Genomic DNA, 15,200 nt, shown 5'->3' with positions numbered 1-15,200 from the left:
GTTCCAGTTCTTTGAAAAATGTCATTGGTATTTTGATCGGGATGGCATTGAAAGTGTAGATTACTCTGGGTAGCATAGACATTTTAACTATGTTTATTCTTCTGATCCATGAGCATGGAATATTTTTCCATCTTTTTGTGTCTTCTTCAAAGTCTTTCAAGAGTGATTTGTAGTTTCTAGAATATAGAAAATTTATGTCTCTGGTTAATTCCGAGATAATGTATGATTTTTGGTGCTATTGTAAATGGAATGGATTCCCTAATTTCTCTTTCTTCAGTCTCATTGTTCATGTATAGAAATGCAACTGATTTCTGAGCATTGATTTTGTATCCCGCCACATTACTGAATTGTTCTACAAGTTCTAGGAGTTTGGAGGTGGAGTCTTTTGGGTTTTCTATGTAGAGTAGCTTGTCATCTGCGAAGAGAGACAGTTTGACTTCTTCTTTGCCGATTTGGATACCTTTTATCCCTTTTTGTTGTCTGATTGCTGTTGCAAGGACTTCTAGTACTGTGTTGAATAATAATGGTGAGAGTGGGCATCCTTGTCGTGTTCCTGATCTTAAGGGAAAGGCTTTCAGCTTTTCCCCATTGAGAATGATATTTGCTGTAGGTCTTTTCATAAGATGGTTTTTGAAACTAGGAATGTAGCCCTCTCTCCTACACTCTGAAGGGTTTAATCAGGAAAGGATGCTGTATTTTTGTCAAATGCTTCTGCATCAATTGGAGAGGGTCATATGGTTCTTGACTCTTTTCTTGTTGATATGATCTATCACACTGATCGATTTGCAAATGTTGAACCACCCTTGCATCCTAGGGATGAATCCCACTTGGTCATGATGGATAATCCTTTTAATGTACAGTTGAATCCTATTAGCTAGGATCTTGTTGAGAATTTTGGCGTCCATATTCATCAGGGAAATCGGTCTGTAATTCTCCTTTTTGATGGGGTCTTTGCCTGCACAAAGATAAACTCCAAATGGATGAAAGACCTCGATGTGAGACAGGAATCCATCAAAATCCTAGAGGAGAACATAGGCTGCAACCTCTTTGACATCGGCCACAGCAACTTTTTCATGACACATCTCCAAAGGCAAGAGAAACAAAAGAAAAAATGAACTTGTGGGACTTCATCAAGATCAAAAGCTTCTGCACAGCCAAGGAAACAGTCAAGAAAATTAAGAGGCAGCCCACAGAATGGGAGAAGATATTTGCAAATGACACTACAGATAAAAGACTTGTATCCAAGATCTACAAAGAACTTCTCAAACTCAATACACAAGAAACAAACAAATCAAAAAATGGGCAGAAGATATAACAGACACTTTTCCAATGAAGACACAGAAATGGCTAACAGACACATGAAAAAATGTTCAAAATCATTAGCCATCAGGGAAATTCAAATCAAAACCACCTTGAGATACCACCTTACACCAGTTAGAATGGCAAAAATTGACATGGCAGGAAACAACAAATGTTGGAGAGGATGTGGAGAAAGGGGATCCCTCTTACTTAGTTGGTGGGAATGTAAGTTTGTACAGCCACTTTGGAAAACAGTGTGGAGGTCCCTTAAAATTTAAAAATTGAGCTACCCTATGATCCAGCCATTGCACTACTGGGTATTTACCCCAAAGATACAGACATAGTGAAGAGAAGGGCCAGATGCACCTCAATGTTCATAGCAGCATTGTCCACAATAGCTAAATTGTGGAAGGAGCCAAGATGCCCTTCAATAGATGACTGGATTAAGAAGATGTGGTCCATATATACAATGGAATATTACTCAGCCATCAGAAAGAATGATTACCCAATATTTGCAGCAACATAGACGGGACTGGAGGAGATTATTTATCATATGGTTTCACTCATTTATGGAACATAAAAAATAGGAAGATCAGTAGGAGAAGGAAGGGAAGAATGAAGGGGGGGTAAAGAGAAGGGGGAATGAACCATGAGAGACTGTGGACTTTGGGAAACAAACTGAGGGCTTCAGAGGGGAGTGGGGTGGGGGATTTGGACAGGCTGGTGATGGGTATTAAGGGGGGCACATGTTGCATGGTGTACTGGGTGTTATATGCAAGTAATGAATCATGGAACATTGCATCAAGAACTGGGGATGTACTGTATGGTGACTAATGTAACAAAATAAAAATTATTTTTTTAAAAGATTTTATTTTTATTTATTCAACAGAGATAGAGACAGCCAGTGAGAGAGGGAACACAAGCAGGGGGAGTGGGAGAGGAAGAAGCAGGCTCACAACGGAGGAGCCTGATGTGGGGCTCGATCCCAGAACGCCGGGATCACGCCCTGAGCCGAAGGCAGACACTTAACCGCTGTGCCACCCAGGCGCCCCCAAAATAAAAATTATTTAAAAAATAAAATAAATATAGGGGTGCATGTATCCTTTTGAATTAGTGTTCTTGTATTGTTTGGGTAGATACCCAGTAGTGTGATTGCTGGATTGTAGGATAGTTCTATTTTTAATTTTTTTGGGAAACTCCATACTGTTTTCCACAGTGACTGCAGCAGTTTGCATTCCCACCAACAGTGCACAAGTGTCCCTTTTACTTCACATCCCTGCCAATAACTGTTGTTTCTTGTGTTGTTAATTTTAGCCATTCTGACATGTGTGAAGTGATATCTCTTTGTAGTTTTGATTTGCATTTCTCTGCTGATGAGTGATGTTGAGCATCTTTTCATGTGTTTATTGGCCATCTGGATGTCTTCTTTGGAGAAATGTCTGTTCATGTCTTCTGCCCTTTTTTAAATTGAATTATTTGGTTTTGGGGTGTAGAGTTGTATAAGTTCGTTATATATTTTGGATACTAACACTTTATCAGATATGTCATTTGCAAATATTTTCTCCCATTCTGTAGGTTACCTTTTAGTCTTGTTGATTGTTTCCTTTTCTGTGCAGAAGCTCTTTATTTTGATGTAGTCTCAGTAGTTATTTTTGCTTTTGTTTCCCTTGCCTCAGAAGACATATCTAGAAAGATGTTGCTATGGTTGATGTCAAAGTAGTTACTGCTTGTGTTCTCTTCTAGGATTTTTATGGTTTCAGGTCTCACGTTTAGGTCTTTAATCCATTTTGAATTTATGTTTGTGTTTGGTGAAAGAAAGTGGTCCAGTTCATTCTTCTGTATGTAGCTGTTCAGTTTTCCCAAACCCATGTGTTGAAGAGACTGTTTTTTGTCTTTTCCGAAGATTAATTAACCATACAATTATGGGTTTATTTCTAGGCTTTCTATTCTGTTCCATTGATCTATGTGTCTATTTTTGTACCAATACTATACTATTTTGATTACCGCAACTTTGTAATATAGTTTGAAGTCCAGAGTTGTGATACCTCCAGCTCTGCTTTTCTTTCTCAAGATTGCTTTGGCTAGTGGCTCTTGTGGTTTCGTACAAATTTTAGGATTGTTTGTTCTAGTTCTGTGAAAAATGCTTTTGGTAATTTGATAGGGATTGCATTAAATGTGTAGATTACTTCAGGCAGTGCAGACATTTTAACAATATTTGTTCTTCCAGTCTGTGAGCATGGAATGTCTTTCCGTTTCTTTGCGTCATCTTCAATTTCTCTCATCAGTGTTTTATAGTTTTCAGAGTACAGGGCTTTCACCTCTTTAGTCAGGTCTATCCTTAGGTATCTTATTATTTTGGGTGCAATTGTAAATGGAATTGTCTTTTAATTTCTCTTTCTGCTGCTTCATTATTGGTGTATAGAAATGGAACAGATTTCTGTACATTGATTTATATACTGTGACTTTACTCAATCTGTTTATCAGTTCTAACAGTTTTTTGGTGGAAGCTTTAGGGTTTTCTATATGTAGTATCATGCCATCTGCAAATAGTGAAAGTTTACTTCCTCCTTACCAATTTGGATTCCTTTTATTTCTTTTTGTTGTCTGATTATTGTGGCTAGGACTTCCAGTACTATGTTGAATAAAAGTTTTGAGAGTGGACATCCTGGTCTTGTTTCGTGACCTTAGTGGAAAAGTTGTTTTTCCCTATTAGGGATGATGTTAGCTGTGGGTTTTTCATAAATGGCCTTTATTATATTGAGGCATATTCCCTCTAAACCTACTTTATTGATTTTTTTTAAAGATTCTTATTTATTTATTTTTCGGAGAGAGAGAGAGAGAGAACACAAGCAGGGGGGAGCAGCCGGCAGAGGGGGAGGCAGGCTCCCCGCTGAGCAAGGAGCCCAATGTGGGACTTGATCCCAGGACCCTGGGATCATGACCTGAGCCAAAGGCAGACACTTAACCGACTGAGCCACCCAGGTGTCCTGTTGAGGGTTTTTTTGTTTTTGTTTTTGATTTTTTAATCATGAATGGATGTTGTATCTTGTCAAATCCTTTTTCTGCATCTATTGAAATGATCACATAGTTTTTATCCTTTCTCTTGTTGATGCGATGTATCATCTCATGTAGATTGATTTGCAAATATTGAACCACCTTTGAAACCCAGGAATAAATCCCACTTGATCGTGGTGAATTATTTTTTAAAATGTATTGTTGAATTCATTTTGCTAGTATTTTATTGAGAACTTCTGCATCTATGTTCATTAGGAATACTGGGCTGCAGTTCTCTTTTTTTTGTCTGTGGTGTCTATCTGGTTTTGGTATCAGGGTAATCCTGGCCTCATAGAATGACTTTGGAAGATTTCCTTCCTTTTCTATTTTTCTATTTTCTATTTTTCAGAATAGTTTCAGAAGAATAGGTAGTATCTCTTTTTTAATTATTTGGTAGAAGTCACCTGTGAAGCCAGCTGGTCCTGGACTTTTTGGGAGTTTTTTGATCTGGATTCAATTTCTTTGGTGGTTATCAATCTGTTCAAATTTTCTATTTCCTCCTGTTTCAGCTTGGTAGTTATGTTTCTAGGAATTTATCCATTTCTTCTAAGCTGTCCAATTTGTTGATGTATAGTTTTTCATAATATTCTCTTATGATTGTTTATATTTCTGTGGCGTTCATTGTTATTTTTCTCTCTCATCTGTGATTTTATTTGTTTGAGTCCTTTCTCTTTTTTTCAAAAGTCTGGCTTTATGATTTTTAAAATATTTTTCCAAAGAACGAGCTCCTGATTTCATTAATCTGTTCTATTGTTTTGTTTTGTTTTTAGTTTCTATATGATTTATTTCTGCTCTAATCTTTGTTATTTCCTTCCTTCCGCTGGTTTTTGGTTCTGTTTGTTGTTCTCTTTCTAGCTCCTTTAGGTGTAAGGTTAGGTTGTTTTTTTGAGATTTTTTTTCTTTCTTGCGGTAGGCCTGTATAGCAATATATCCACTTCCCTCTCATAACCATCTCTGCTGCATCCCAGAGGTTTTGGACTGTTGTGTTTCCATTTCCATTTGTTTCCATGTATTTTTTGACTTCTTCTTTTGTTTCCTGGTTGACCCATTCATGGTTTAGTAGTATGTTGTTTAACCTTATGTATTTGTGGTCTTTTCAGATTTTTTCTTGTGGTTGATTTCTAGTTTCATAGCATTGTGGTCAGAAAAGGCACATGGTATGACTTCAATCTGCTTGAATTTGTTAAATTTTGTTTTGTTTTGCTTTGTTTTTTATGGGCTAATATGTGATCTCTTCTGGAGAATGTTCCATATGCACTTGAAAAGAATGGGTATTCTTCTGTTTTAGGTTGGAATGTTCTGAATATATCTGTTAAGTCCATCTGGTTTAGTGTGTCCTTCAAACCACTGTTTACTTGTTGATGTTCTGTTTAGATAATCTGTCCATCAATGTAGTGGGGTGTTAAAGTCCCCTACTATCATTGTATTACCTATTCATTCCTTTATGTTTTTATTAACAGTTCTATGTATCTGGGTGCTTCTGTGTTGGGTACATAAATATTTCTAATTGTTATATCCTCTTTTGGATTGTCCCCATTATTATTATATAGTCCTTTTTGTCTCTTGTTACAGCTTTGTTTTAAAGTCTGTTTTGTCCCATATAAGTATTGCTACTCTGGCTTTATTTTGCCCATTGTCCACTATTTTAAAACTTTTTTTTTCATATGTTTTTTTCCACATTTTTTTTTAGTTGTTTAAGGTACTAGGGCAAGTCCCATATCAGTTACTCTTTCAGAGGCAGAAGGAGAAGTCCATTCTGCGTACGGTTTTTTGTTTTGTTTTGTATTTTTATTTTTTGCTTTTGTTTAGTTCTGTGTTTTAATCCTGTGTTTCTGACTAGACTTCCACTTTTCCCCTTACAATACAAATTCATTCACCTTGTTTTATACTCTCATTTAAAAGAGATATTAGAGGGGCGCCTGGGTAGCGCAGTCGTTAAAGCGTCTGCCTTCCGCTCAGGGCGTGATCCTGGCGTGCCGGGATCGAGTCCCACATCGGGCTCCTCCGCTATGAGCCTGCTTCTTCCTCTCCCACTCCCCCTGCTGTGTTCCCTCTCTCGTTGGCTGTCTCTCTGTCACATAAATATAAATAAAATCTTTAAAAAAAAAAGAGATATTAGAAGTGCAGAAATTAGTTTTAATCATTTGAACATAAGCACTGTGGTGACTGAAAATATAGACTTTCAAAAAGGCTTTCCCCAAAAGTGCATACCTTTGAAAAAAAACCTGTAGTTGGATACAGTAGCTCTTTGTATAATTTAACCTGCTTACAAAGCTGTTTTCATCTATAGAGTTGTATTGTTTCTACTGTTACCAGTTATTTCTAAGCACAAATTTTTTTTTATTATGATGTTAGTCACCATACAGTACCTCCTTAGTTTTTGATGTAGTGTTCCATGATTCATTGTTTGTGTATAACACCCAGTGCTCCATGCAATACATGCCCTCCTTAATACCCATCACCTGGCTAGCCCACCCCCCCACTCCCTCCCCTCTGAAACCTTCAGTTTGTTTCCCAGAGTCCGTAGTCTCTCGTGTTCATTCCCCGCTTTAAGCACAAATGTTTTCGCAATCAATATTAGCAAGCAGAGTAAACATGCTTTGAAAGGCTCAAAATACAAATGTAAGCTAATACTCCAAACGTTTTTATTCTGCACAAGGGCACATGGCCTCTAGTGTTCCATTCCCTAGCTTGCTCTCCCTTCCCTGGGCTGCTACTATGGAAGGCTTTTTCAGATAGGGTTGAGGGGTTCCATTTGTCATTCTGTCTTTCGTATGGGATTCTGCCTAGGTAATTTGGCATCTCCTGTCCCATTTCTTTTGATATTTCCTACTTACAGTTAAAACGCAGTATAGATTTTGGAGTCAGACAGACTGGAGTAGTTCAAATATACTGGACTTCATCAAAAACAAGGAGCTGCTACTATTGTAACTTTCATCCTCTAGATTTTATTTAAAATAATTTTTGGCTCAAATACTACAGATTTGTAAAGAGCATTTTACCTTTATAATATTCTCTACACTTATTACCATAGCTTAAAATGCCAGTGAAATAAACATGCACTGATTTTAATGCCCCAGCAATTAGTGCCATGTAAGGTTAGAGTATCCAATGTCAAAAGAAAGACTAAATCAGTAGGCTCAAGATGTCTTCCCATAGGTTTCTTTTATCTTTTTTTTTTCCTGAGGTGACATTCACTAACATCAAATCAATTATTTAAAAGTGTATGATTCAATGGCATTTAGTATATTCATGATGTTGTGTGACCACCATCTCTGTCTAGTTCCAAAAGTTTCATCACCCCAAAAGAAGATCCTGTACCCATTAAGCAGTCAGTACCCGTTCCCTTCTCCCCTAGCCCCTAGCAACCACCAATTTGTTTTCTGTCCCTATAGATTTACCTATTCTAGGTATTTCATATACGTGGAATCATATAATGTGTAGCCTTTTATATCTGGTTTCTTTCATTTAGCATATTATTTTTGAGGTTCATCAATGTGTAGCATATCGCAATACTTCATTCTTTTTAAGGCAGTATAATGTTTCATGGTTTGGATATACCATATTTTGTTTATCCATTTATCCATTGATGTACATTTGGGTTGTTTCTGACTTTTTTGACCATTGTGAATAGTGCTGCTATGAATATTCGTGTATGTGTATTTGAGTACACGTTTCCAATTCTTTGGGATATATACTGAGGTGTGGGGTTTCTGGGTCATGGTAATTCTGTGTTTGACTTTTGGGGGATGCTTTTGGCTTTTTTCTCCAAGGGGAAAGGCACAATCAAAGAAATGGGAGCTAAGAATTCATGTAAGCCATGCAGTCAACCCAATTTTTGTCTCTCCCATTCAGCCAACCCTTTACCTTTCTCCTCTTCTACCAGCAGAGAAAGATGAGTGCTGTGGGTCCCTTACACCTTTGGCCTCTGTCCCATAGGGCTGTGTCTGGCTGTCCCTGGGAAAACTGTGAGGTGGTGCACCATCTCAGATCATGAGGCCAGTAAGTGCTCCAGTTTCAGTGACAATATGAGAAGAGTCCTTCCAGCGGATGGTCCTCACGTCACCTGTGTGAAAAGAACGTCTCACCTTGAATGTATCAAGGCCATCATGGTAAGCTGCAGCTGCCTACAGGAGAGTCAAAGAAAATCCATCCTTCCTTTTTCTGTGCTTGTTACTGTTTATTGCTTCAGAGCAACTTTCTTCCCACAGGAGCTAGACCATGCTTTAGAGGAGAAAGAAATAAGCTGAAGTCCTGAAAGTACAGGGACTGTGTGTAGAAAAAAATAGAGGTGTTCAACATACATTAATAGTAAAAACAATAATAGTAATTAAACAACTAATTAAGAAGGATTCAATAAAAACGCCTGCGGTAAAGCAAAGCCAGAATTGCACTGGGAATCCATAAAGAGTCAGAAATAAATAAGCTGTAGTTTCACCTTTATCACTTAACATTGTTTTTGGAATTTCCCAGTAATGCAATAAGATACAAAATGGATATGAGATAGAAAGAACCAAATAAAATATCAATATTTTCAGATGATTACAAACCTGGAATGTACAGTAGGATCAAGAAAAATATTACTATAATTATTTATTAATGAATAAATTAGTTGGGCAAAGATAAACATATTCACGATGTCATTGTCCTATATCAACAGCCATTAATTGGGGGAAAAGTAGCCCAAAATTGGGACTCATTCATTTAAAACAATATGCTGTAATTCTATTACAATATATTTCTACTATAATATAATAGAAAAATGTTTCAGAAAAAAAAACATAGGAGGGATCTGCAAGATTGTTATAATACAAAAGCCTAGGACAAATGAACAATATTTATTAATGAATTAAAACATATGCCATATTCCTAAATGGGAAGACTAAATATCATGTACTTGTATATTTTCCCAAAGAATAAGTTAAATAGAATTTTCAAAATTTCAAAATGTATTTCAAAATACAGTCTTTTTAAAAAAATCAATTGAATAATTACAAAATCCTAAGAAAAAGCACATGGATGAGAATATAAATAATTTTATGAAAAAGAAAATAAGCAAGGGAGTGGCTGAGACCTACCTGAAACTATAAAATATTAAAATAGCAGTGTTACAGAGACCAGGTCCTGGTGTAGATGTAAGAGACCTGGAAGAGAACAAAATTTACACATATTTGCATCTTTCTTTTTTTTTTTAAAGATTTTATTTATTTATTTGGCAGAGAGACAGCGAGCCAGATAGGGAACACAAGCAGGGGGAGTAGGAAAGGAAGAAGCAGGCTTCCAGCGGAGGAGCCTGATGTGGGGCTCAATCCCATAACGCGGGGATCACGCCCTGAGCCGAAGGCAGACGCTTAACGACTGTGCTACCCAGGCACCCCTGCATCTTTCTTTACATACATTCATCCATCTACTTGTCTATGTGATAGGATACAGATGTCAACTACAGTCACTATCCAACATCAGGGCACTAGGACCCCAGGTTTAATAAATTTAGGTAAGATACATGTAGATTTACATAGATATGTATGATAAGGCAAACTTTCTAAACAGATGGCTGAGAAAAGATTCTTTAGCGGGACAACTGGGTAACAGAAAAAAAATCAAGTAAAATATTTAATCCATTTACCAAAACAAGCTCTCAGTTTGACTCAATTTGACTAATATAGATAAATATCACAAGATAAATTGCAGAGGTAGATAAACTTGGAAATGTAAAAATTATAAATCTCTAACAAAAAAACTTTTAAAGCCTTAAGCATATGAAAATATATTCACATCAGCTATGACACAACAGCATAATGCAAAAACTAGATAAAGATGTCATTTTAATTTATAAGAAATGCTCAGGAATAACAAGCTATAAACAAACCACTCACAGAAAAGAAATTACAACTAATAAATGATACAAACAACAAAGGAAAAATGGTTCATCCTTTTTAATAATCAAATGCAAATAAAACCATTTCTTAAAGTAACAGTTTATACCTAAAAATGTAATAACATCTCTTAAATGATAACATTTCTTGCTGGTAGGTTTCTGTGACGTTAGAATACATTGCTATTGGCATTATAAATGATAAATTCTGTGTCATTTCTGGAAAATAATTTGGAAATATTCAGAAGGGTCATAAACATGCACACATTTTTATTTATTTTTCTCTAATTCATCTATGAGTGGGGGGGAATGATTTGTTACAAGAGTTTGACCTTATGCAATCGTGGGAGCAGGTTGAACAGTCTCTATGACACTACTGTCTTTGCATCTGCTCTTGGAGCTTGAGGAGGAAGCAGCCAGGAAGGGAAGATGTATGTAACGTGAGGGAAGATCAAGAACAATCTGGAACCTCAGTCATGACCTGGAGCCCAGGTGTGAACTGAAGTCCTGGTCTGTTACTGCTTGTGACCTTGACGGTGTTCCCTAGGTCCAGTGGCCTTCCTGTCCTTTTACCTCTGTGCTAACTCCCTCCTTTTCCCAAGTTAATTTAAGTTGGGTTCTGATACATGCAACCAATAGAATATTAATTATATATAATACATACATATATAAATACATGAGTATGAATACATATGTAAGAAAAAGAGGGAATGGGGAAAAAGGAGGCAAGTATATAGAGATGTAGCACTAAATTCGGAAAAAGCCAGGTTACTTCAAATGTCGATTAATAAATGAATTTAGGGGCACCTGGGTAGCACAGTCATTAAGCGTCTGCCTTCGGCTCAGGGCGTGATCCCGGCGATCCTGGATCAAGTACCACATCGGGCTCCTCTGCTGGGAGCCTGCTTCTTCCTCTCCCACTCCCCTGCTGTGTTCTCTCTCTTGCTGGCTATCTCTCTGTCAAATAAATAAATAAAATCTTTTAAAATAATAAATGAATTAAAACCTGATTTCCATGATGAGTTGAGAAATGATCCACTCTCATTTCTGAGAAGAGGCTGTGAGGTTGCTGTTTCTCACGAGAAGGAAGGAAGGCTGGGCTGACAGATACTTGAAGAGGGAATCCAGATCTGTGAGTGCAAACCATTTCTTATGGATAGAAATATTTGACAATTCATTCACTCACTTATCCAAACATTTATTGAACACCTACCTGTAGTAGGTATTTCTCGAAGTTCAGCAAACACATACACACACACACACATATACATGTCCACGCCTTGATAGAGCTTACATTCCAAAGAGGAGGGCAGGCTGTAAACAATGAAAGTTGTGTCAGGTGGTTGATAAGGGTTAAGGAAAAAACAAAGGGGAGTCAAGCATTTATGTATGAGGTGGTAGTTTTAAGATGTGGTTGGAGAGAACCTGGCTGAGAAGGTGACATTTGAGCGGACACTAGGGAGGGAAGGGGGTCTGACCCATGCAAGTGTCTATGGGTCAAACATCCCTGGCAAAGGGCTAGGTTAGGAGCTCCTTTCATGGTCTGGTCTCTTCTCTTTCAGGCAAATGAAGCAGATGCTGTGACCCTTGAAGCAGGTTTGGTGCTTGAGGCGGGCCTGCCCCCCTTCAACTTGAAGCCTGTCGTGGCAGAATTCCAGGGGTCAAAAATTGGTGCGTTCTCTCTGGGGCCGCAGGTCTCTGGTTTGACCCTGCTGTCATGGGGGGTGGGGAAGGCAAGGGTCCCTGTCAACATTACACCTGAAGGGAACAGAATTGCTGGAGCTCTTTGGATGGAAGAGGTCTGTCATCTACACTGACCCACAAGGGCTGGAATGTTGACTCTCCCTGGGAAACTGTGAACTGAGTGCATCCTGATGGAAGTGTCTTTGGTCCTGCTGGATAAGTGGGGGCAGTGCTGTCTGGGGTGCATCGCCTGCCCAGTGGGGCTGCACCACTGAGAGGCCCATGTCTGGAGACACACAGATCTGGACAGCCTCTTTCCTGTGCTGAGTCCCCTGCAGGTACTAGAGAACATGGGTCTGTGAATGCCGTGAGGAGAGTTTTTTTGGGGGGGGAGTCGAAGAATAAGGCTTTGCTTCTTCCCCATACTTGTCCACTAGTGTCATCAGTGTGTGTGAGCACAGCCCACCTCAATCAGACTCCAACTTGCAGAGCCCTGGCAAAATCCCGGGGTCCCCCCTGCATCCTTCCTCTCAGACCTTTGCCTTTGTGTCTGGGCTGCAGACAGAGAAGCGGAGAAGGGAGAAAAGCCTTTGGGGGAGAAGCATAACATCACAATGACTGAGAGCTGGAGATCTCCCTGAGAATGCCCTGCAGACCCTGTAATAGCTGGTGGGCCCCACCCCCATGTCTCCACTGGCTTGGAGGGGCTGGCAGAAAGGCACTACTGTTTATTGTCTTGAAAAGGGACTCCGCCCCCCTCCTGTTTCAAAGGCTTTTCTCTTTTCTTTTTCTACCTGTTCATCAGGGGATGGTGCAGATCCTAGGATTCCTTAAAGTTGCCTGTTGCACACACTCTGAAAGATTAGTTAGCGACAATGTGGTATCTTCCTTTAGCCCTTCTTTCTCTCTGCTCCTTTGCAGATCCACAAACCTCCCATTATGCTGTGGCCATGGTGGAGAAGGGCAGTGACGTCCAGCTGAAACAGCTCCAAGGCAAGAAGTCCTGCCACACGGGCCTAGGATGGTCTGCTGGGTGGTACATCCCCATCCGGACACTTCTTCCTTCTGACTCTGTTGGAGAAGGTAAGCTGGCTAAAGCCGGGTGCCATTAGGCAGGACTCCTACTCCAGTTGCCCACAGGGACTGTAGTGGGACCATACAATCACTATTAGGTGTACCAATTTCACGAACTGCAAGATGAGATGAGGACAACCTTCTTTAAATGTGACTATCTGGGTTTGCTGCAGCAGCAACCTTTGGGAGCGGGCAGCTGAGTCTTCTCTCAGCAAAGGTACCTTGGTCTGTGAGCTCCTGACAGCCCCATACCCATAGTAGTCCCAGTGGTTTGTCTTGGCAAGGGCCACCACTGAGGCTCATGAGAAAGGGGAACTCTCTTCTGGCTTCCCAGGAAGGCTCACTAGGGATTATAGCCAAACCACCAGCAGTTAGGCCTCAGTGCTTGGGGTAAGGGCTTGGGATGGGGGCAAGAAGAGAGGCGTGGTCTGGAGCCATGCTTTTTTTATGTGTACTTCTTGTTCAGTTATGATGAGCCAAAGGAGCCTAGGGTGCCTCTTGAGCCCTTGGAAGATGATGGCCAAATCTTTCTGTACTTTTGAGGCCTGCCAACTCTGCAGCATTCATGTTTTGCCTGTGATAGGGACGGGGGCTACTGGGGTCAGATGGAGTGCTATAGCTTGGGCCATAGCTCTGACCCTGTGTGCCTTTTCTTGGGGTCTCCCTCGCCTCAGTGTCAGACATTGCTGGAATGTCTGTGTGAAAGCTTGTGAGGTGGCTGTTGTCATACCCCCCTACCCACCACCGGGCAAGTTATCCCAAGCCCCTCCCATGGATTCCTGGAAGAGGAATCCCCATAAACTACCACAGCCCCTGGACCCAAAAGGGAGAGGGATGGGTGAGACCATGTCCTGAGGTAAGGAAAGATGGTCAGGGTCCCCTGCTGTGTCTGGGGTTCTGCCTGCCACACCTAGAGACTCCATGGTGGTGAGTTAACAAGGTGAGTGGCACTGGGATTGCAGCTTGGTTCCGTGTAGGTCAGCCACCCTTGTGTCTTGAGTGGACAAGCTAGGAAGCATCTGGGGGGCTGGAGCCCCAGGATGACGCATTAGTGTGATGCCTGAACACACGGGGACCCCAAGCCATCCATGTCCTCGGCTACAGGCACTGTTGGCCACCTTTACACATCTGCTTCCTCAGGATGGTCCTGGGAAGTGTGTGCAGCCTCATGGGCTCTCACGTAGGGCCACTCGCTCACACATATGTGCAACTTGGAGAACCCCAGCCGGTTCATGCCCTGAGGTCCTTATGTCTGTGTTAAGCAGCCACAGCAGAAATGGCCAAGTTCTTCTCCGGCAGCTGTGTCCCCTGTGCAAACAGGGAGGTGTTCCCCAAGCTGTGTCAACTGTGTGCGGGGAAAGGGACAAACAAGTGTGCCTGCTCCTTCCAGGAACCATACTTCGGCTACGCAGGTGCCTTCAAGTGAGTGGGGACACCACCCCTCCTCCCCGCTCCTCCTCACTCTGATGGCAGGGAAACTAAGGTATAGGGAGTGGACAGGGCCTGCCCAGGCCACCTAGGGTGTCAGTGTGAAACCCAGGGTTCTGAGTGCCTCCCATGGCCTGCCCTCACTCCTAACCATCCTGAGGAGCAGTCTTCTGTGTGGGAGCCCCTCTTCTCTCCCTACAGCCTAGGGTCCGTGTGTTACCTTCCCGGACCAAGGAGACCTAAAGGGACAAAACTGTATCTGGGACTCTGGGATTCACAGACACAGGCTTGGGCTTCCAGCTGGGCCAAAGGCCAGGACCTCCCGGCTTGCTTCTTTCTCCCTGAGCATCTCCCTGTGTCATGAGCATGCGCCTGCCTCTCCCCACCTCCCTCTCAGGCCCCTGCAGGCACCTCTCCGTGTCTGTAAGAGACAAAGCTACTGCTCCAAACCAGAACAGAACTGTCCAGAAATCCAAGGCTGTCCTGAGTTTTTATCCTCCATATTAGGCTTTAAGCCTTTATTTCAAAACCAAACAAAACCAAAAAACGCCAAAAGAACAGTCGCTTTAGGCTGCTTTTAAAGGGGAAGGTGAGGGTCCTGCCTTCACATCATCCCTCCCTACAGTTACCTGGGTTGTGGCTTACAGAGCTCCTGCCTGCTTCAGACCCAGCTTGGCTGTAGAGGTATGACAGCCCCTCAGATAGGGCCATGGCCTCTGAGGACGCACTGAAGCCTGGGAAACTGTGGGCAAAGCCCTATGAGCCAGTGGTCAGGGCAGAGCCTCAC

At 41.1% G+C, this 15,200-nt stretch overlaps 1 protein-coding gene across 3 annotated transcripts in view; it reads left to right on the top strand.

The window, feature by feature from the left end:
• Positions 1-15,200, top strand: part of LOC103678998 (inhibitor of carbonic anhydrase) — a 44,054-nt gene that overhangs the window by 5,704 nt on the left and 23,150 nt on the right. For 2 of the 3 annotated variants that reach the window (XM_040636802.1, XM_008708505.2), the window contains exons 2-5: positions 8,293-8,465; positions 11,791-11,899; positions 12,833-12,994; positions 14,248-14,407. In XM_040636802.1, the coding sequence (XP_040492736.1) occupies positions 8,293-8,465; positions 11,791-11,899; positions 12,833-12,994; positions 14,248-14,407 (604 nt within the window). The remainder of the gene's footprint in view (positions 1-8,292; positions 8,466-11,790; positions 11,900-12,832; positions 12,995-14,247; positions 14,408-15,200) is intronic. The other variant, XM_040636801.1, reaches the window with a different exon arrangement.

The sequence above is a fragment of the Ursus maritimus genome, unplaced genomic scaffold, assembly GCF_017311325.1.
Source record: "Ursus maritimus isolate PB19 unplaced genomic scaffold, ASM1731132v1 scaffold_20, whole genome shotgun sequence".
Taxonomy (NCBI): Eukaryota; Metazoa; Chordata; class Mammalia; order Carnivora; family Ursidae; genus Ursus; species Ursus maritimus.
The sequence above is the reverse complement of the archived record's forward strand: the minus strand, read 5'-3'. Positions and strand labels throughout refer to the sequence as shown.